The sequence below is a fragment of the Myiozetetes cayanensis genome, unplaced genomic scaffold, assembly GCF_022539395.1.
Source record: "Myiozetetes cayanensis isolate MyiCay16 unplaced genomic scaffold, myiCay2020 scf5-8, whole genome shotgun sequence".
In the NCBI taxonomy this organism is placed as follows: domain Eukaryota; kingdom Metazoa; phylum Chordata; class Aves; order Passeriformes; family Tyrannidae; genus Myiozetetes; species Myiozetetes cayanensis.
In genome coordinates, this window is record NW_026087742.1 from 92502095 (window position 1) to 92522511 (window position 20417).

General features: G+C 39.7%; 1 protein-coding gene across 1 annotated transcript in view; it reads left to right on the forward strand.

Moving 5' to 3' along the window:
• Window positions 1-19389, forward strand: part of RAB20 (RAB20, member RAS oncogene family) — a 28568-nt gene extending 9179 nt beyond the window's left edge. The window contains exon 2 of the mRNA XM_050333806.1: window positions 18289-19389. Coding sequence (XP_050189763.1) covers window positions 18289-18809 — 521 coding nt within the window. The 3' untranslated portion in view covers window positions 18810-19389. The remainder of the gene's footprint in view (window positions 1-18288) is intronic.
• The last annotated feature ends 1028 nt before the right edge of the window (window positions 19390-20417 follow it).

A 20417-nucleotide genomic window follows, 5' to 3' on the forward strand; every position in this document is an offset into this window, starting at 1 on the left:
CATCAAAGTTGTGATAAATTCCTTTTCCCATGCCTGTCATATTAACTGTAACTTCATATTCAGCACCTGAAGATATGCCTAGGAAATGAGATTTCAGCTTGTTGATTAAATTTAATTTATGCAAGTGATGCTGCAGAGAGCAGAGATGGTCGTGGGTTTTTTGCTCTTAATTTGAATTCTTACCATAAGTAGTTTGTCATCCTTCCTCAGAGGAGATCCAGGATAACTTCCTTTAGGATAACCAACTCAATAAGCATACAAGATTTTCACACCTACCTGGGTGTGGAAAGAAACAAATCTAGAAGAGAACTTCTTATTGTGATTTTTAAAGGGAGATAGATAATCAAATGTGTTTGTGAATCTTTCAGTATATCTTTCCACCTCTTAGGAAGCAGGCAAGAATTGAAGTTGGCTTTGCATGGGCCGCCAAGAAGCCGTTCGTGGAAGATCTCTGCTGATAGCCTAAAGACCCGTGTGAGCCTGAATTTATTACTGTTTTATAAATAATGCAAAACCAGGAAAATGTGTATATCAGGTTTTGCCTTCTCACTGGTTCCATTGCAGCAAAAGTATGTTTCAGTGTTGGCTGTAGCATGGTAGAAATTTCATGTACAGGACTCCAGGACGAGGCATGTTTAAAACTTTCAGTACTCAAACAGTCTAATATCTTATTATGAATTAAAGCTTCTGTGCTTTCAGGTTTTTTCTGGTCTGCCCTTTGATAAGTTTGTTTGTTTGTTTGTTTTGTTTTGGGTTTTTTATTTGTTGGTTTGGTTTGGTTTGGGTTTTTTCCTGGTTTACAGACCAATGAATTGATGATTGGAATAATTTTGTTCAATAAGAATTCAACATGTCGTGTAGATACTTCTTCCTGTCCCTTCAACCTCTTCTTTTGATACACTGACATATTTTCTATGTTCTGTTACATGATTTAATATTCCTAACCCCAGTTTTGTACCTCAGAAAGCTCTTACAAAATACAGAGAAAGGATGTTGTCTGGCCATCCAACTGTTCTTACATACTTAGTTTAAAATAGTGGTCTTCGGTATAGTTGAAATAGCAGGATAATTTTTGATTTACATTCTGCAACTGATGTCTACTTATGAGTTTTTAGTCATGTATAATATTCAACCATAGATATTTAAATATGTGAGATTTTATTTTTCTCTTAATTCTGTAATTAGCTGGAAAATGAAGATTAGCTTAGTTAGAGCTTCAGGAAAATGTTAGTAAGAATATACTAACTAGAAACCACAAAGAAACAGTTTGGGAGGCAGGGCAAGAGAAATGAAAGTGTAGTACACTTCCTTAGGAATGGAAAACGAAAGTTAGGAAGATTGAAGTAACCTTTAAAATAAAAGCAATGTCTAAATGCTGCTTATTGGTTGTGTAATAATTTCTCTACATGGGATCAACAAACCTTGATTTCTATTTAAGCTCGTCGTCTCAAACCACTCAAGGACAGCAGTATAAAGACAAAGAGGTGTGATGTGCCGTGGTTTCAATGACCTTTAGTTGAGTTCCTACTCCCTGCTTCCCTTTCCCTGAGGGGTTTGGGCTGACCAGCTTCCCTTTCTGGTTGTGCAGGTTACTTAAGTGATTGGACTGAAGCTTCATGCAGTTTATTGCCTTATGTTGTGAAAGGCAAATTCAGTTTCTGTTCTTCACACTGGGGTCTGTGATCTGGACATTGTGGCCCTCGTCTTAGTTGTTGAAGGTAGAAATAAGGCTTTCAGTAATATTCTACAGGGCTTTTTGTTTAATTCCCGACTGTCATTTGCTCTCAAAAAAATGCAAAGATTTTGGTTCATTCAGAAAAGGGAGAAATGACCAGAATCTGTAGTGGTTTATAGTAATAAAAATAAATGAAAGAAAAAGCTCTATGTAGTTGAGTTGACATCTTCCAAGCCTCATGAAAGGTATCATCAGATCTTGTGATTTGTTGCAAGTGAGACTTGGGTGTTTTAAAACAAATAAAAAAATCCCCACTGATATAATGAGAGTGAATCTATGTTTTTACTTCTTCCCTCCTGATACAGGCTGTTGCTTATTCAAAAAGTAAATCACTAATTTTGTGAAACTAAAAATGTCTCTTGTGAGACTAAAAATGCTCCTCCAATCCCTACCAGCATGATTGCTTCTTGTTTTTATGAGACTGTAAGACTCTTAAGGAGCTTTCCCTCCCTCAGCAGATAGCTGTATGTATCACATTTGTATTGTTTCCCTTATCTCCTTTCCTGTTCTAGCATTGTGTGTGCTTTCCACATTGTCCTGCTCAACTTTTTTTCTTCAAGCCTTGGAAGCCCAGTGGAAGTGGAATAGTTGTCGTCTATCCTCTTTTGAGTGGCAGAACACTTTGTGACCTAGAGATGCTGCCTTAATTATGAAAGAAAAGGATGCAATGCAAGCAAATCTATAGGCAGTTCCCTTTCTGTAAGTAGCTTCCCCTCTTAGTTGAATGGGCGGACACTGGACAGTGATAACACTGCTCTTTGTAGCTTATTTTGTATAGAAAGTTCAGAACTGAGTTTATGATTTTTAGTGGTACTCCCTTTGTACCAGGTTAGAGAACATTAATGAGATGAGATGAGGTTGATTATATACTATGCCTGTTGTGTGGTTTTAGTTTCTTTAATCCTTGAATTAATGCCTCTAAACAGTGGATACTAAATATGCTTTTAATTTTGTAGGCAGAGAAGCCAGAAGTAGAATTAAAAGGGAGAAGTAACGCTGGAAATGTAAAAGCCATGTGTTTATCTTAGCCAGTACAAGTTCTGAAAACACAAGTCACATGTCTTGTGATAAAATTATCTGAATGAGATGAACAAGTTTTAAATATATTCCCACAAAACCCAGTCAGCAGCACTATGTCTGGCACAGTCTCCCACTTCTGGTACTAGCTGAAAGCAACCCACTGAATCACCAGAACTGCCTTCTGCTTTTGTCAAATAGCAACTATTTAGAAGCACCCAGTGAAGAAGATTTCAACTGAATAGAAACTTGTGGTGGTTGGTAAGGAGTAGAAGCATTTGTAATTATCTCAAGACTAATTATGCATGAATTCATTGCATGTGTTCTTACTTGAGAATCTGCCTATAAACCATTGAAGACATTGAAACAAGTCATAAAAATTATCTGTTGAGTGGGCCTAAGTTTATGTCCCATGGTATTGATGTGAGTTTCTCTTCCAAAAAATAAAACCATTCATCTTTTCATTCAGTTTGCAAGATCCATGGCCTTTGCTTCTACCCATTTAGCAAGGTTTAAATATTTTTTCAAATTGCTAATTGGAGGCTGGTTTGAAGTTAAACTCAGTGTTACAAATCATAAGCTAGCATATAGTTATCTACTACACCTCAGTTCCACTTCACCAGAAGATAGTTTAACCTCAAATAAGAGGCATTTATCAAGTATCTGCAGAGGAAGACCCACTGAGGATACCTGCTATTGATCTGATAATCAGAGCTTCTTGAGGTGTTTTGGACAACTCTGTTACTCATTATGTGTGCAAGAATCATTCCTCACTTTTGAAACATGTGACACAGGTCACTTCTGACAAAACAGCCTGCCAGCTCTCAAATATGTTTTTGTGAAACCTGAACTCTGTTTTTCAGAATGTGAATGCTGTGATTTGTAGATGCCTTCCCCCTGTCCCCCACCAGTGATCAGTGATGAATCCAGCCAATAGCTGCTGTTCTGCACTAACTTTAGTTTTGTAAAAGCTAGGCCATCTAGAAGTAATTCTAGTTCTCTTCTTCTTGTCCTCTACTCCTAATCAACCTGGGAAGGTACTAGTAAGATAGATTTATGAAAATAGTGCTTGAGGTGCTGTCTACATACAGACCTAGTAATTAATTTTATCTCCAAAAGGAATCATGGCCCATATGCTTGGGTCCCTCTCTCTGTGTTGTAGTGCCCCAGTGCCTGTTAGTGAACAAACCTGTGCTGCTGCTGTGGAAGGGAATGGTCTCTGGCTGTGGGGTAGGGTTGGAAAGAACATTCCCAGGGATATGTGACCTTCCAGGCTGATTACTGAAGGATAAAATACTGTTGCTTCTGGTGGCCTGATGCTGTGGTAGAAGCAACCTGAGGATCCCTGAAACTGTCTAAATATTGTGCTTCTTGCAGCATGTTAAAAGCCTCTGGCTGGTGACCTGGGATGGCCATGAAGTGGAGCACTGAGGGCCAGTGTTTGGCTCTTTTGGCCTGTCTCTAGTGCTAATGCTTTTGAAATATTGATGAAAAAACCTGTCATGGAAGTAGGGCTGATACAGAACAGGTTCATCCATAGCTTAACATTCATGTACATGAATGGTTTGGGTTGGATAGGACCTTAAAGATCAGCTAGCTCCAACCTCTCTACCATGGGCAGGGATGCCACCCACTAGATCAGCTTGCTCAGGGCCCCATCCAATACGTCCTTGAACACTTCAGGGATGAAACATCCACAACCTTTCTGGGCAACAAGCTCTGAAGCTCTTCTGTGGGTCTGTGAAAGAAGGTTAACTTCCTGTGTTGTCATGTGTGACTCTCCTTGAGAGGGTGTGCACAAAAAAGTTTATAGCTGCTAGTTGGTGGTTTGGTTTCCTATACTTGGGAAGAGAAGGGAATTGAAGGCTGACAGCCAGGAGGCAGAAATACATATAATGTGTTTGGGGTTAAAGTGGTAATATGGAAAAAGAAGAATGTTTCTAATAGAGTAGACCATTTAATTTTATTTGTGGTTGGATGCAAAACTTAATCCAAAGAGGCTCTGCAGTCAGTAACAGTAAACTATTTTTTTTCTTCTCTAAAATGTCAGTATGCTTAATTAAAGTGTTTATTAAGTTCACTGGGTTTCCTCGCTCAAAAAATGGTGTGGTGCATTGTACTGATTGACCTGGTATGTATGTAGTTACTCTTCTGCCAAAAATCGTATGGGGAATTTGTTTTTTTAAAAAAGTTGTAAAGAACTATCTAAAGCAAAAGCAAAGTATTTAATGAGGAAGTAAAAAATGAAGAAAAACAGGAAACATTTCTTTTCAGGACAGACTCTGACCTACCAACTCTTTGCTGAGAGCTGACAGGAATGCTGACAAGTGGTAGCATTTCAGAGTGCTTATTGCAATACATTTAGTAGGGCAATCTCAACTAAGCCTCAAGCAGCCTCTTGCTTACTCTGCCCCACTGGGATGGGGGAGAGAATTAAAAGGGTAAAAGTGAGAAAAATCGTGGGTTGAGATAAAATTACAGTTTCATGGGTAAAACAAAAGCTGCATGCACCAGCAAAGCAAAACCAGGAATCTGTTCCTCACTTCCCACTGGCAGGCAGGTGTTCAGCCATCTCCAGGAAAGCCAGGCTCCATTATGCATAATGTTGATGTGGGAAGACAAGCATCATCACTTTGAATATCCCCCACTTCCTATCCCTTTCCCCCAGCTTTATATGCTGAGAATGATGCCATACAGTGTGGGATATTGCTCTGGTCAGTTGGGCCCAGCTGTCTTGGCTGTGTCCATTCCCAACTTCCTGTGCACCCCATCTACTCACTGGTGGGGTGATATCACAGAATCTATTAGGTTGGAAAAAAAGTCTGAGATCATCGAGTCCAACCTATGGCTGAACATCACCGTGTCAACTAGACCATGGCACTCAGTGCCACATCCAGTCTCTCCTTAAACAGCACCCGTGAGGGTGACTCCAGCACCTCTGTGGGCCGCCCCTTCCAGTACCTAGTCACCCTTTCCGTGAAGAATTTCTTCCTAATGACCAACCAAAACCTGCCCTGGTGAAGCTTAAGACTGTGTCTTCTCATCCTACCTACTAGTTGCCTCGGAGAAGAAACTGACCCTGACCTTGCTACAACCTCCTTTCAGGGAGTTTTAGAGAGTGATGAGGTCCTTCCTGAACCTTCTCTTCTCCAGGCTGAACAAACCCAGCTACCTCAGTTACTCCTCATAGGACTTGTGCTTCAGACGCTTCACCTGCTTCGTTGTCCTGCTCTGAACCTGCTCCAGCACCTCAATATCCTTCCTGAACTGAGGGGCCCAGAACTGGACACAGTATTGGAGGTGCAGCCCCACCGATGCCAAGTAAAGGGGAAAAATCACTTCCCTGCTCCTGCTGGCCATTCTACTGCTGATCCAGGCCAGGATGCCATTGGCCTTCTTAGCCATCTGGGAACACTGCTGGCTCATGTTCAGACACTGTTGACCGGCACCCCCAGGTCTTTTTCTGATGGGCCGCTTTCCAGCTACTCTTCCCAAGCCTGTAGCATTGCAGGGGGTTGTTGTGGCCAAAGTGTAGGACTCAGCACTTGTGCTTGTTGAATCTCATCCTATTGGTCTCAGCCTGTTGATCCAGCCTGTCCAGGTCTCTCTGCAGAGCCTTCCTATCATCCAGCAGATCAACACTCTCACCCAATCTGGTGTTGTCTGCAAATTTGCTAATTCAGTCTGCTCATCCAGATCATCAATAAAGATATTAAACAGGACTAGGACCAACACTGATCCCTGAAGGACACCACTATGACTAAACACCAACTGAATGCAACCCCGTTCACCAGCACTCTCTGGGCCCGGCTCTCCAACCAGTTCCTAACCCAGCACAGAGTGCACCTGTCCAAGCCGTGGGCTGCCAGCTTTTCCAGGACTATACTGTGGGAGACGGTGTCAAAGGCTTTGCTGAAGTCCAGGTAGACTAAATCCACAGCCTTCTCCTCATCCACCAGGTTGTGTCACCTGGTCATGAAAGGAGATCAGGTTGGTCAGGCAGGACCTGCCCTTCCTAAACTCGTGCTGGCTGGGTCTGATCCCTTGGTTGTCCTGTACTGCCATGTGATCACACTCAGGATGATCTGCTCCATAACCTTGCTGGGCACTGAGGTCAGGCTGAGAAGCCTGTAGTTCCCCAAATCCTCCTTTAGGCTCTTCTTGTGGATGGGTGTCACAATGGCCAACCTCCAGTCATCTGTTAACACCTGGTAACTTTTTAACAGATATGGTTAGCCAGGACTGATGGTAAATGATGGACAGCAGCTTAGTGAGCTCTTCCACCAGCTGCCTCATCACTCTAGGATGAATCCCATCCAGTCCCATAGACTTTTGAACATCGAGGTGGCTCAGCAGGTCACTAACTGCTGTCTCCTGGATTACAGGGGTTCCATTCTGCTCCTTGTCTTCTGGCTCAGGAGATCAGTTGCCCTGAGGGTAACTGTTCTCAGTGTTGAAGACTGTTGCAAAGAAGGTGTTAAGTACCTCAGCCTTCTCTTCATCTTTGGTGACTATATTCTCCCTCTATGTGCAGTAAAGAGTGGAGGTTTGCCTTACCCCTCCTTTTGTTATTGATGTATTTATAAAAACACTTTTTATTATCCTTTACAGAAGTGGCCAGATAAAGTTTTGAGCTTTTGCCTCTCTGATTTGCTTTCTGCATGACCTAACAACATCCTTAAACACTTCCTGAGTTGCCTGACCCTTTTTCCACAGATGATACATTCTCTTTTTTTCCTCTGAGTTCCTGCGAAAGCTCCCTGCTCAGCCAGGCTGGTCATCTTCCTCATGTCTCATCTTTTGGCACATAGGGACAGCCTGCTCCTGCATGTTCAGGAGTTCTTTCTTGAAGTATGTATTATTTAAAATGCAAGTATCTATTGAAATATATGAGGAGCAGAAAAGGCCCTAATGCTGTGCAAGCACTGCTCAGCAATAGCTAAAACATCCCTGTGTTATCCACGCTGTTTTCAGCACAAATTCAAAACGCAGTCCCATAAACTCTGCCCCAGCGAAACCAGCACACCAGGTTAAGTTGCCAGTTCCTTATTGAGCAATATAAAACATCCAGTAAGTGTGGAATGACCTCCTGGCCCTTAGTGCCAGTTGAACCGTGCTAAAATACACCCAGCCATGCATTCCTGCCTGAGCTAAGGACCTGCTTCTCAGTTTGAAGAGCAAGCTTTGGGAGGGAGTATGGGCTTTGAAGATCGCCTTTCTGAGTGACTCTGAAGTTAAGGACCTGGCAACAACCTCTGCTTAGCAGAGCTTCTCTGCATAGAGAAGCAGGATAATCTGCAGTGTCTGTTCCCCTGTGGAAAGGAATTGTAAATTTAAAGGAAAAGTATCAGTTTTCTGGTACTGGAAAGAAAAAACAGCTGCTTTTAGATCTTAACCTGTGGAAAATGAATTGGCTTTCTGTAGAAGGGACTTTTCTTTGAGGAGATGGGTTGATGTTCCAGCAGGTGTTAAAGCTGAAAGGATTCTCCTGCAGGCCAGAAGCCGCTGACTTGCCCAGGTCAGGTTGTTCTACAGCCCTGTCCTGTAACTGGCCTCTTGTTATTTGCTGCTGAGTAATATTTAACCATGAAGCTCTGCTGCTGCAGTTAAGTCTTCAGTGCTATTGCTTCCTGCAGAACTCTTCCAAAATAAATCTGAAGTTTCTGTGTTTTTTCTTTATGATTTGCCTTCAATCATATCTTTCCTAAAGGAAATCTGCAAAATGACCACTTCTTTTTAAGTAGCAGTTTAAAATTGTCTTTGAAACACAAAGTTTCAGAAGAATTTTACATTGATGCTTACATTTTACCTACTCAGATTTAAATTTCTGGTTTCATTCTTGAATTCCTGCTCTCATTTTAGTGCAGTCATACAGGAGCTTCATAAATTTAACTCTCAAGCACCCTGCCATGTTTTATTTTTGGTAGACATAGTGTTGATGTGAGATTTCAGCTGGAGTTCTGGTGGAGTATTTGCTTATAAACAGGATGGTAATGTCCCATCAATCTGTCATACCCTCATTTGTTTTACCAGATATAAGTGTTTAGATAGAACATTTTCCTGCACCACTGTGAGATTTCAGAGGGAAATAGATAAACACTGATTTCATTTTTTCAGTTTGTGTGGAAGATGCACTCACGATATGCTTGCTGGTCTGGCATGGCTAAGGTTAGTTCTGTTCATCTTTTACAAGGCACTACCCTTCCAGACATCTGAAAATACATGAATTGCTTGAAACTTCTGGAATTATCTCCTTTTTTAAGGCATAAACACAGTACATCAAGAGATCTAAATAAAATGGGTGGTTTGAAAAAAAGTTAGCTTTATGTAGCTAAATGCAAAAGTTATTCAGGGTTGTTGAGTCATGGAGGGGATCTTTAGCTACAAATAGGTTTTTGGGGATATTTTTCTTTTTTTTAGTTGCAGGTCTAGCCAAAGTTTTTGTTGGCAAAAACATGCTAGGTAATGTGGTTGTGAGGTTTTTTCTGTGTAATGCTTTGTGTTACTAGACAATGATTAAGTTAAAAACCTTGGATAGAAAGCATATTCATGGAGTAAAAATGATGTGTCTATGGGAACGTTTATTTTGAAATTAAAATTCTTGTGAGTTTAGAAGCTCAACCTTAATTTCATTATTAGAATGTTAAGTTCTGATTCATTCTTGCCAGCAAGAAAAATAATTTTGCATTTATGCAGCAGAACAGATTCCAGGTTCCAGAAAAGCAGAAACTAGTTACTGGTCTAAATCTTCTAGACAATAGGAATCTTCTATGATAATATATCTTCTCCTTTATATAGGAGTTGTGCAGCTAAAGGCATTGGTGGTTATAGATACTTATAAATTGAGCATCTTTCAACTAAATTTAGGGTATCTTTATAAAAAGATGATTGCAGCTAGAAATGTACAGAATAAACAAATGTATAAGGCTGCAAATGAAGAGAGACTAATGTTATGGGGTGCTGGCAATAGGCTAAGCTAAATTCACTGGGCAACAGCATCTTTTGCAAGGTCCATTGAGTTGGTAGTAGATGGCAAACCAAGCTCTTGGCACCTTGTGTTCCAGAACCTATGAACTGTTCTGAAAAGTGTAGCAAGTGTAGGGAGGGTTGAAAGTAATAAAGAATTTAAGTAACATCAGAGCTACAGTAAGACTCTCTGGCGTTATTGGTTACAGAATAATATGGAAAGACTGGAGAAAAGAACTACAGGTATGGTCATTAGTTTAGAGGAATATGGCAGAGGCAAAGAGTCTGAATATGAAGAAATGTTCATTTCTCTAGCCTAACAAGAAGGAGATTGAGTCATAAGAGAATAGCTTTTAGGGAGGAGTGTGAAGTCCTTCTGGGTTTTGGGAAATGTAGGGTTTTTTAGTTTGGGGTTTGAGGCATCTTTTTTGTTTGTTTTTCAAAGAGGATACTTCATGAAGGTGAAAGTCTATCAAAATTCAGAATCTGAAAGCTAAACTATACAACAACCTAATTTGTGGGATACTGACTTTCTTTAACTGCTTTATAGAACACAAATTCCTCCTCAATCTCAAGATAATGGAGTGAAATTCTGTCATCTTTATTATGCAGGAGGTCATATGTGAATGGTCCCTGGTCTTACTCTGTAAATGTTTTTTTAATGATTTTTTTCCTTTCCTCTTCTTTTCTCTCCCACGTAATCTTGTTCTCCTCCTTCCATTGAGTGTGTCTGATAGGCCTGTCATTGGGAACCAGTAATGCAAGTCTTCACTATCAGTTATGGAATGAAAATGGACAAACTATTCTTCAGGGCTGGATTAAAAAAGTTTCTGGGAATAATTAAACTAATTCATGGCCAAATAATACCGGATTTGACAAGATGACAGAGGGATGTTTATTAAAGTTGAGCCCTGGGTGAGAAGGCTTTATCTACAGTAATCAGCTTTTTTGGATACCTCTGGGAGTCAGAATGCTCTGCAGGATGTAACAGTGGATTGATCAGCACCAGTCTGAGCTGCTAGGCATCTGCTTTTAGTGTATCTGCCTTTAGAAAATTAAAATTTTACTTAGAAGCACATTTCTCCATAAACTATTGCACTGTTAACCATTGAAAAAGCACAGCAAATTTTTACCCATATTTCAGTTGTGGGTTCTTTAGAGGTGTACTGTGAGTTAAGGCTATATGACTTTCGAAGCATTTTTTTCAGCACATCAGAAAAATGTGGTGACTAGACTTTTTTTTGGAGCTTCTACCAGGACATACTTAGATCGAATATGAAATGAAACTAATCCTGTAACAAAAAATTCCCATTATTTTCTGGTTTTCCATTCTTATTAACTGGGATTTTGTGTGTGCCCTTTTGCTGAAGAAAAGTGTATCGCAACAAGCCACCTTCTTCATATAACACTCAGATGATCCTGTAGATCATTAACCACATCTTACAGCGTTTGGCATGTGATGTGCAGCACACCACGCTGACATTCTTGCATAACTTTTCAGCGTGTTATTTGTCTTAGAAATGAAAAGCCCATTTAAGTGAATTTCTTTGGTAGAATTGTTTTTTTGTTGCGAATTGTGCCAAAGTATCACTTTTGGAATGTTAATTGAATTGGTGTTTTAACAACAATTAAACAGTCAGTTGAAACTTGACCTATTGGTATAGTTCAAGTTTGAAAGGGAAAGATGTTCTCTGAAAGGACAGGGGTATGAAGGGGATTATTCTCCCAACAAATCTGGGCTTTCTTGAATGGGTTGGCCTGTTTTCATTCTGTGTGTATACAGCAAAAAAAGAAAAACAGAGAACGCAGTGAAAATAGAATTATGAACACTTTTTTGGATGAAAACCATAAAGACAAGCAAATTAATAAAAGCTACTGCTGTCATTTATTTTAGCCGGCTGTTAAGATGAGGTGGGATCTTACCATTGCATACAAATATCTCAAGAGAATGGGGCTGGAGACAATTTAGTGGTGCCCAGTGACAGGACAAGGGGCAACAGGCACAAATCAAAACACAGGGAGTTAAATGTATTAGAAAGCATCTTCTGCTTCACTGTTTACATTTTCATAAGGCTTTCTCATCTGTGGCAGTCAACTCAGATACATCATTGGTTCCTCTGAATCTGGGACTTGCCTCCATTTGGATATTGGGATCTTTTTTATGGGAAGATATTTGTAGCAATTGAAAGTAATGTCCTGAGTATATTTGCCTTCTTGAATGCCAGCCTCCAGGGGAGGAGAAGCAGCTCATGCAGTACATTTCCTTTATCTATCTAAAAGCAGCAGTTTAAATACCTAAATGTTGTCAGGCTTAGTTCTTAGTAACTTTGGATACAAGCTTGTGAATAACCCATCTGAGAAGGATACCTCTGGTGTGGGGGGCAGTGGGAAGAAGGAACCATGTGTGCAACACAATTATGTGTTTTTATGTTTTAAATCAGAGTGAAAAGAAAAGTGTTATAAAGACTGAAACTGTGTTTGTTGTTTCTATTTATTGTAAAAGTATGTTTGAATAACTTCCATTTTCTAAGACCAGATCTGAGGGGGGTTAGGTAATTCATAGGTAGTGATTATGCAGTGGATAAGTTCTCGCCTTTCTAGTCACTGATTTTTGTGTCCAAGGGGCATATTAGTTAGTAGAGGTGTGGTATTTCTAGTATGGTAATTAAAGCTGACTGAAGATCAGGGCTCTGATCATGATTTCTTGTCTTGCTTAAGTGAGAAGTAAATGACTGCTCCTGGTTCATGCGTCTTGCTTTCTCACACTGAGCTGCTGTTTTGTGGAAGGAGCTTTTTAAACCTAAAATGATTCTTTATGTTTGTAGTGGGGATGTTTACAGGGTCTTGGCAATTTCAGATTCCTTCAGAACTCAAAGTATTTGTTCATTAAGAAAAAAAAGCATAGATTTAAGGGAAGAGATGGTCTCTTTCACAATTTTAAATCTTCTTTTATTATGAGATAAAGATTCTTCACTTAGCAATTTAGAGGAAATTGTGTTTATAAGTTGAGTAAGCTTGTCTCAATCCTATATTACCTTGAGCCTACTTTCTTAACTGGCTGTTTTTGATGTTTTTTTTCTTTAGAGAGCTGTGTTAAAGAATTTTCCTTTGTTCATTGTACACTTAACCCATGTGGTTGTTATTTTCTTCTTCCATGTGTGCCTCTTTCTACTTTAAAACATGAAAGTGAAGCCCTTTGGGTATTAAAATCAGTACTTTCCTATGTTTATGTTACATTCTGCTTTGGCCAAGACATCCATATCTAATTTTAATAACTTAAATAGAAGCTTCTGAAACAGGGCACGGTTCATGCTTTGAATGTTGATCCATATCTAAGTAATGCATGTAAACAAAATAAATGCCATCTTGTTATTTAGTAGAACTAGACGTCTGTTGCATTCTGAAACTTCAGTATACACAAGTATCTTCTATAATGCAGCTTTGTGAATGTATAACCCTGGGTGAAGGTGGAGCTTAAATGACTTTTCTAGTTACTCAAATGTAATTGTTTTAGTGGTTGTGTTTTTTCGGGGTGAGGAGGGGGAGCAGGGTTTGTTTGTTTGGGTTTATTAGTTTAATTTTTTAGGTTTTTTTCCCTCACAGAGGCTTTCATTCCATGGGGAATTTTGTCTTGAAGGAAAACCAAACACTGACATTTTTCTGACAGATCAGGAAGTCATATATTCAGACAGCTCATGGATATGTAGAAATTGAATTCTCCAGTGCTTTCTGACTCATGTTTCCACTAATTCCTACTTATGTCCTCCATGCTAATCCTTTGGGATGGACAGCTTTATTTTTATCCCCAAGTAACCACAGGCATAGTCCGGTTCTTTGGAAAGCTCCTTACTTCAAGGGAAATGTGATAAAGTCACCTACGAGGAATAAATACCAACCTTGAACAAGGTAATGAAGAACTCTGACTTAATCCTGTCAAAGCTTGACAGCCTGACTCACGCGTGGGCAGTAGAATGTTCCTGAAGCCTTTAGGGACCTTTATGGTTTGTTTGATAGTCAGTACATATCTGAGTATACGTGCAGAAACAGAAACCTCAGTTCCCAGCAAAATTGTTTCCCCTGATGTCCTTTAAAGGGTCACAACATTACTGCATTGTCTGGGAACAGAAGGAAATGTTGTTGCCTTTTCAAAAGGGAGCTTCTTTGTCTACTCTTGTGATCACGCGGAAGTTCCTGCTGAGGTAACTCAAGAGCATAAGGGTCACCCCTTGAACCTTCATCTACTGCAGCTGAATCCTCAAAGCTCATTTCTTTTTAGTACTGATTTCTGTGCTGTGTCATGGGTGTCATACTTTCTCTTTTCTTTCCTCTTCTAGCTAACTCCCTAGGGCACAGTTCCTGTCCCTCTCCATGTACACTCAAGTTCAGGCTCTTTTATAAAGGATAAAGAGAATTTGAAAGGCAAAACTTAGCTGATACCTTGTGTTTGTGTTAATTCCTCTCACTGTTTGGATTACAATACTGTTTAAATCATAGTGAAAATCGTTGGAAGATACCTGATTTATGAACTGAGAACTTCCTGATTAATTTTGCACTCTTGTTCAATTTTATTGCAATGTTAATGTGCCTTTGTAGCCCATCTTTGTGTACTTTTTCCCGCTACATATTTGCTTTAGGAAGTCAGAATTTAGGCTGCTGCTCAGACTGATATCAGTGTAGCAACTTTATGGAAGACCTTATAGCTCTTTAGTATTTGTTGTGTTTTATTCCTCAAAACTAAACCAGCCTGTTTTGCATTCTTGTATGCCCTCAACACTGAGAGATTTAAAACTTGTTCTTCTGGTAGGTTTCTTGAAAGAATGTGTGTGTGGGAAGTTGTACCGCTTCAGAAGTTCTGCTGAAAGCCTTTGAAGGGGTAGTAGGTAAGAAGCATTCAAATCTGGCTGCAGGAAGTCTTTTGCCCTTGTAAATATCTACAGCAACTTCGCAGGCTGCTTTGCATACCACCCTCAGAGGTGGCTGGGCAGGAGGAGAGCTCCAGTCCGTGAGGAAGACTGAGGCACTTCTGATGTGAGTGGATCCCACAGCTGGGAAGGGATAGGAATGCTTGGTCAGGCTCTGGTCCCATCCAGAGAAAGCATTCACAGGGGCTTCTGATTTCCAGCTGAGAGTTCAGGGTGCAATAGCAGGCTGGCTAGACCAAAACCTAGGCTTCAGGTTCAAGTCTCAGCGCATTTGAAATCTAACCTCGCTTATTTATTAGGCAGGCCTCTTGCAAGTCTACTTTTCCCTTCTTTCTCCTTTGGGTTTCTTACAAACTTTGTATGCTGAGGTCCATTTGGCTCAAAATTCTTTGATTTGTTTATGATGACCATCATAAGACTTTGAAAAGGCTTGGGGGCTGCACTGTTCCTGAGTGGGTGGAGTGTCCAACAAGACTTCATATACTTGCTGGAAGAGCCTCTGAAAAGCTAATGGTGCTGCAGGTGGGGCTACAGCTGTAGGGTTGACAAACTGCTGTAAATATGGCAAAATATAAAGACGAAAAGAAAAAATGGAAATTAGTTTTTGGTTGATTGGCTTTAAAAGATTTCCCTGATGTCCAGATGTTGTACCTTTGTGGTTGATTTGGTGGTTCTTACAATTCCTTTGACTGCAAATTATTTGATAGTTCTGCCACTCTTACCATTACCTTTATTATTTTTTTGAAAGGGTGAAATTGTTTGATTGTAGGATTCAGGGCTTACCATTTAATTTAGCTAATTATATAAAAAGGAGTGTGGTTGGAGTGGGATCAGATGTGTCCAGGGAAAGAAAACTGGCTATAAGAAGGCCATGGCTGTTCCCGTGTTTGTCAACCTGATGTCTGATGCTGTTTTGTCTGACACCTTGAAGACAGATATTAGTTTAAATACTTTGTGTAGTTTTGGGTTTTTTTCCACATTTAGAGTTGTTCCAGTCCCTAAGTGTCAGAATGGTCTGTACAAGGAAACTACTGAAAAAGTGCATTATGCAGTTTTTTCTTCGTGTAGACTGTTCTGTGGGGTGAGCGAGGGAGACTAGCCATTATTCCTCTGGCATAATTAACTCCTTATGCAAGGTTAATTCTTACGATTTCTTTCCCCTTTTAAACAATGTATTAGTTGTAGAAGTAATCAGTTGGTAGTTACCATGTAAAAGTTTCATGGTTTATATTATGCTGTGCAAGATTAGATTAGCATATGAATTCCATAAAACAAATAATAGTATTGTTCTAGTACTCGGTTGTTGTAGCAAATGATTCTGGGGGCTGGATATTATGTTTTAGGCATCTGAAGTGGGAGAACAGGGGAGGACATATGTTCCATTGTGGTTTCCAAACCACAGTATAATCAGGGTTCGTATGAAAACAAAATAGATCATGGTGCAAACTTTTACTGAAAAATGTGAGACATTTAAAGACTCAGTTGCAGTGCAAGTTTAAACATGAGATTGGAGGAAAAACTATAAAAGCACTGACCTTCTCCCTCCCCTGTATTCCAATCTCCTTTGTCCTTACCCAACATACCTAAACAAGGACATAACCATTGGTTTGGGTTTTTTTTTTCACTACCTCCTTTTTTCCTACCTACCACATCATGAAAGAATTTCTTTTGCTGGGGGAAAGCAAATTGGAAGTTATACAAAGTTGCACAGAAGCAGTTCTCCACTAACTTTGCCTAATGGTTTTCTGAATGCCATTCGTTGAACTTTTGACCTCTGCAATGTCATATAACGCCTACTGCCAATTATTCGCTTTGCAGGAAAGTATTTAAATTACATGCATAATTTTGATGTGAAATTCTCATTTTCCATGTGATGAGAAAGAGTAAATAGTTGTTCCTCAGTTACTTTCTCAGCATTAGGCCTGACTTTATAGACATCTGTTTCTACCCTTTTTTTCAGTCATTCACCAGCCTGAGATCTCACAATTTTTCCTCATGCAAATGTTCCACATAATTCTGAGCATTCTCACCACCTTTTACTCCTCTTTATAGTGAATTCTGCACCTTTCCAAATCTATTTCTCTGGCTATTACCAGAGTTTCACTGAGTGTTAAAGGTGAAGTGAGCTTTGGATTTCACGTTCTGTCTTGATGTTTTCAAGTTTTGTTTTACGAATAATGATGAACATTTTGTCTCTCTTTTGGCACCTGTGGAGTAGAGTCCTGACGTTTATTGAAGGATTTACTGCAGTGATGGTTATGTTCCCAGCTGAAGTGGATTCTGAGTTCCTTTCACAGTGTGCACGTTTATGTGCAGATGTGTTTTTTCAATATGTGCTGACCCACATTTTTCAGCATGAATTTCTTCTCCCTTTCCTATTCCATAGTCATTTACAAGGATTTCATGATGCTGTAACTCATGGTGGTCAGTAGCTTTGTGCAGAAGATGAATGTAAGCAGATATCTTCCAGTTTTTCTATAAATTGAGGTTCTGTGCAAAGAGATTGTATGAAAACAGAGTGTAGCTGCCTCTTTTTTCTCTTTTTTTTTTTTTTCTTTGTTCATTCACATTCTCTAGGGACCTAAGGCTGATGCTGATGACTGGTTGAAATCTAGTGTGTTTTATCTGTTTCTTGATTGGATTTTGGGGTGTAAAGTGAACTACAGCATATTCTACATGTAGCAGGTATTGGGGGAAAGTAGGAGTTCTCAATGGTAACACAATGTGTCTTCTGCTGCATTTCCCTTAGTCCCATTGCAAATACTAATGAACATTTTTGCTTCCCAGAATTTAAAGAAGAGTCAATTTTGTCTTCCAAGAAATTAACTTGAAGGATATCATCAAGGCTTTATTGGAGGTGCTGGAAGATACTTGCTGGATGACAAGGAAGAAATATTTTAGCTGTTGGTTGTTGAGTGATGGCCAGGGCAACTTAGAAGACAAATTACTCGTAGAATGTACTTAGGGTTTTCTATGTTATGTGTGTTTAATACTGTAAAAAAGCGTGAATACTTGTGGTGGGACAGATGCATACCAATGCTGGCTCTATACCTCAACAAGAGTCTTTTCCTGTAACCCAATGTACCTGAGAACTGTGGGCACGTAGCAGTTGCAGTTTAGTCTGACTAAAGAGCTTACAAAACCCCTCAAAACCTAGGAAGAAGTTGGTTACTGCTTTTGATCCAGATTTCTGAATGGGATGTACTTGAAAATGTGTACTGAATTTATAGGAATTTGAAGCAGTACACTTCTGCTTATAAATGGTTAAATAGGTGGATGGACTATCTGTGAGTCTAAGCAGGGTAGTAGTTAATATGACCTAAGTCAACTAGTATGCAATTTAATAAAGAAACCCCAATTCCTTTTGCTTTCACCTAGTGTGAATCCTGTGTGAGCTTGCTCACTTGTCTTTCCAGAGTCCCTACTCTTGAGATTGAGCAAGTGGCATGCAGAGTTATTCTGTGGCACTGCTCCTCTCTCTTAAGAAAAAGCAGAAGGAAAAACTTGAAAAGGCTACAAATAACATTTTTACCTTCACTGCTTCACACAGGCTCGTGAAATTGGCTTAACATTCCTTAAACTCTTTTACTTGGTTAATAATGTGGCTTCCAGCACACTAACTTTTTGTTGTGTTTAAACCTTTGCCAGGACGGGAGCAGTTCCATGGCCTTGGGTCTATGTACTGCAGAGGAGCAGCTGCTGTGATCCTCACGTATGATGTGAACAGCTTCCAAAGCCTGACGGAGCTGGAAGAAAGATTCTTGGCACTGACAGACAGTGCAAGCGCTGACTGCATTTTTGCTATTGTTGGAAATAAAGTTGACCTCAGTGATGACTGTACGTTACCACCGGATGAAAATAGACCTGAGAAGTCTGTTGCCAGCTGTGGCTCGAAGGTGCGAAAACAAGTCCGTGCAGAGGATGCGATTGCGCTCTACAAAAAGATACTGAAATACAAAATGCTAGATGAGAAGGATGTTCCAGCAGCTGAGAAAATGTGTTTTGAGACCAGTGCAAAAACAGGATACAAGGTGGACTACCTCTTTGAAACTGTGTTTGAGATGGTAGTCCCAATAATTGCACGGCAGAAAGCTGAGGGGCCACCGCAAACTGTTGACATCACGGACTACAAACCAGCAAAAAGGACAAAATCAGGTTGTTGTGCCTGACCCGTTTACGTGACGTAAGAAAAGGGGAGGGATTGTTCTCTCCAGCAAAATGAGGAGCAAGAAGTGCTTGCAGCTCACCAGAAAGGAAAAGTCAAAGCATAAATAAATAGACTAAAATGGTGTATGCAAAAAAAAAAAAAAAAAAAGCAAAAAAAAACCCCCAACAAAAAAGATCTTCTGACCATTAAAGGCTTCTGGGAAGCTCTGTGTATAAAAATGGGAATTCAAGTGAAATTATGGAGTAAGACTTGCCATTTTCTATGGTGTGTTAGTACAACTGGTAGTGACAATCATTTGGACAGTTTTGAAGGAGTCTGATTTTTAGTGACTTGCCATTTCATGTTGCATATAAATGATCTGTTTGTGTACTCTTGACGACTTTCATATGATTATCATCTTTCCCCTTATGATTCTAACTTTGGAAGACTGAACACACGGTACTTTTTTATTCTTAAGATAAAAAAAGAAAATCCAGGTGTAATTTATATTTGTAGCTAATAAATCAACTACAGTCTTTTTATGTCAGACATGACAGTGTATGATTCAGAAGCTGAACTATTAAAATCACTGTGGATCTCTACTGTTCACTTGGAGACTTTATTAATGTGAATTCTCCTTCCATAGTGGGCTTCCATGTATTAACAAGCAGCCTCACAGCTCTTGCTGCTCTAATTGCAATTTGCAGGAGGATGTTTTTTTTGATTAATTTTTATCTTGTATTTCTTTTTAATGTAGATAGCAAAGTGTTTTTTGGGGAAGAAAGCAGTCTATTTTGTCTGCATTTTTGTAAAGACCTCCTTCTAGTGCCTGTAGGGATACCACTGCACTGAGTACCTGTGTTCTGAGACCTCCCTTCCCACTCCTTCTTAAAGCTGCAGAGCTGCAGCTTTGATTTTTATCAGCTATGCATGACATTACTACCTGGAGTAGTAATTACCTCTACCTGGAGGGAAGTGAAGACTGGTGTGTTCTGATGTGAAACTGGCTAATGCAGGGAAGACAAGCTGTCTTTTGTGGAGTAAAAGGCGTGTGAAGGAGCAATAATGAGGTATATGGTTTCTCTCCCGACTGCAGTAAAAAGGAGGGGCTGAATACAGCTTCTACAGCTCTTGGCTCCAAAGAATGCATGCAGTGACCCAGGAGCTGCAACCAGAGTGAAGAGCTTTGAGTCTTTAAACACCATCCCCCCTCAAAAAAAAAAAAAGACCTATTTCTCTCAAATAATAAACCCCAAAGATGCAACTTTTGTATTTTCAGTTCTTCAATTTCTTTTATGGGGATTGCTTTCATCTTCCTTTGAATGCTTCTGGTGTAATTTTCTAAAACTAAAGGATTAGTTTCTTTATGCTTTGTCATTGCCTTTCTCTGTCCCATCCAAATCACAGTTAGTATATGGGGAGACAATTCCTAAATGAATAATGAATTAAATTATTACTAAGTATATTTAAGTTCTCCCCCTGCCCCAAAGTACATCCTCTTGAGCAAATTGCTGCAGAGTAGTAGCTTTATTTTCTGCTTTCAAGTTAATACACATTACACATGTAGGTGGGAAGAAAAGCACTGAACATTAAATAATAGAATTACAGAATAGTTTGGGTTGGAAGGGAC